Source organism: Vollenhovia emeryi, unplaced genomic scaffold (genome assembly GCF_000949405.1).
Source record: "Vollenhovia emeryi isolate VEMERY1.0 unplaced genomic scaffold, V.emery_V1.0 DF939365.1, whole genome shotgun sequence".
Taxonomy (NCBI): domain Eukaryota; kingdom Metazoa; phylum Arthropoda; class Insecta; order Hymenoptera; family Formicidae; genus Vollenhovia; species Vollenhovia emeryi.
The window spans coordinates 82,472-84,818 of record NW_011967001.1 but is presented as its reverse complement, the minus strand read 5'-3'; the positions used below and the strand labels follow the sequence as shown (position 1 = coordinate 84,818).

Below are 2,347 nucleotides of genomic sequence, written 5' to 3'. Positions count from 1 at the left end.
TCCAATATTTGCGTCAAGTACGAGTTATCGTAAATGTTCTCCATCGATTGTAGAAACGAGACGCTCAATACGATTCGCGAACTTTGCGACGACTCGGTACTGGCGTCAGACGTGTCCCGTTGGAGAGGAGCAGCGGTGAACGAGCTGACGCGGTACGAGCAAGATCTGTACGATTATTTCGGCCGGGGACTGATGGACAAAGGCGAGCGAGTGTGGTCATTTTGGAACGCCGTGTTTTACTGTGGCACCATTTACACGACCATAGGTGAGTACAGAATCTGCAGCCTCGTTGGCTCCTCGCCGGTTGTAGTACAATCTTAGCGCGACATGAAGTTTTAATTATAAAGCGTTTGAAGTAGAGCTGGGATTTTTCTTCGAAGATTTTAAATTTCGAAGCTTCGAATTGTCGATGTTTCGAAGTCAACTAATGTACTAAAAAGATAAAAAACAATAACAAATTTTGTAAAATTAATCGGTTTTTATTATAGCTGTAAACTAATTAAATGCCAACTAATTAATGTCATTACGCAAAGTAGAAAAAACAAACGTACTCTTTGTCGGACACATATTTATCCATTCGCTCATAAAGATACAATTCATCGTCATCGCGAATTCATCCTCGAGAGACCGTTGAGAACGACTATAGATGTATTCATTGTGACCGACTGCCTTGATTCGAAACACGAGAATAGAAGATAGGGACAGTAGTGTAATTAAATGAATATACGAAATGTTAGTTGATCGTTGAATCGCAATCTTTTGATTTATGTCTTACAAATAAAGTTCATAATATTAGTGTATAATCCGGGTATAAAAGTTTTTCACTCCTTGCATTCCATTCACTGTATCTATATAAGTTCGATAGTCTACCCTCAGTCGCCAATACAGATGACAAATCAGGTCGGTCTTTGAAAACTTATACGTTAATGCATTAGTTGACTTCGAATATTCGAAATTTCGAAAATTCACAACTTCAAAGCTTTGAAACTTCGAATCTTCGAAAAATTTGAAAACCTCGAAAATTTGATATGCGAAGTTTCTTCGTTTCTTCGAAATCTTCGAAGCTTCCCATACAGCACCTTTCATTGCAATTATATATGTATATTAAATACGTAATAATATTTCATTTACATGAAATTTTATTATATGTATATGAAATATAACGTGTTAAATACGTAATTAATGCAATATGTTTGGTATATCCAAGTGAAAATACGTATGTAATACATAGCAGGTATACTGCGCATATTATATAAATATTTATGTATCAAACACGTAGTTGATACATATTGGACAAAATGTATAAGAATATATTATAAGATGGTGCATCGTAGTAGCACCATTAACCTATAAAAACCTGATAAACGGAAAGTCGGGGACGTTTCTGTATTATAATCGCGGTGATCATATGTTAAAATTATTATAAGTTTTGATTATATAATTTAGTGAAAAATAAAATTAGTGAATCAAAGGTAAGTTTTTATATTTTGTAATGATTAGAATTTCCATACGGTTGTAACTGTAATATTAATGAGTATTTGATTATGATTGTGTTATTTTTCTAGGTTACATAATAAATAATTTTCCATATAATGGATAAAAAAATAAGTAACTGTGATATTTCTTCGCGGCATAAGAGACGATTAGCACAAAAAGAAACGGAAATAGATTATTTCTTGCTAGAATCGTCAAGCAGTGGTGTGACTGATTTTGGACGTACATTGGGCGAATGCATAAAAAAATGTCGAATTGAAAATGACCAATTATCATCAGTTTCAACATCATCTTTTCCTAGTAATAATCAATTGCCAAACTTTAGTGACAATAATAATGAAGAAGAATGTTCGGAAGAAGTACATAACATAGAAGTAGTCACAGACGACAAAGATTTTATTCAACGAGAAGAAATGCAACCTTTATCATTAAACTCTGACGATTCGAGTGACGATGTAGGTGATAATATGGACATTGATGATAAAAGTATGGATGATGTGATGGATAATGAATTGTTGTGCAATCTTCGAAATTGGTCTTTTGAGTTTAAAATTGGGCATAATGCTATTAATGCTCTTATGGAAATTTTGAGGCATGCTCTACATCCACAATTCAAAACTTCACCAAAGAATGCAAGAGTGCTTTTAAAAACACCTAAGGAAACTACTGAAATAGTTGCATTAGCTGGAGGATCGTATTAACATTTTGGTCTATCAAACACTTTGGAAGTATTCTTGTGTATCTGATATGTAACGTAAATTACGTATCCATAACGCGGACATTTATCGGTATTAAACATGTATTTCATACATAAATTATATGTATTGCTATGTATCTGCTACACGGAAAAAAA

At 33.5% G+C, this 2,347-nt stretch overlaps 1 protein-coding gene across 2 annotated transcripts in view; it reads left to right on the top strand.

The window, feature by feature from the left end:
* Positions 1-2,347, top strand: part of LOC105558202 — a 17,468-nt gene that overhangs the window by 13,239 nt on the left and 1,882 nt on the right. For both annotated transcript variants that reach the window (XM_012005781.1, XM_012005780.1), the window contains one exon: positions 54-265. In XM_012005781.1, coding sequence (XP_011861171.1) covers positions 54-265 — 212 coding nt within the window. The remainder of the gene's footprint in view (positions 1-53; positions 266-2,347) is intronic.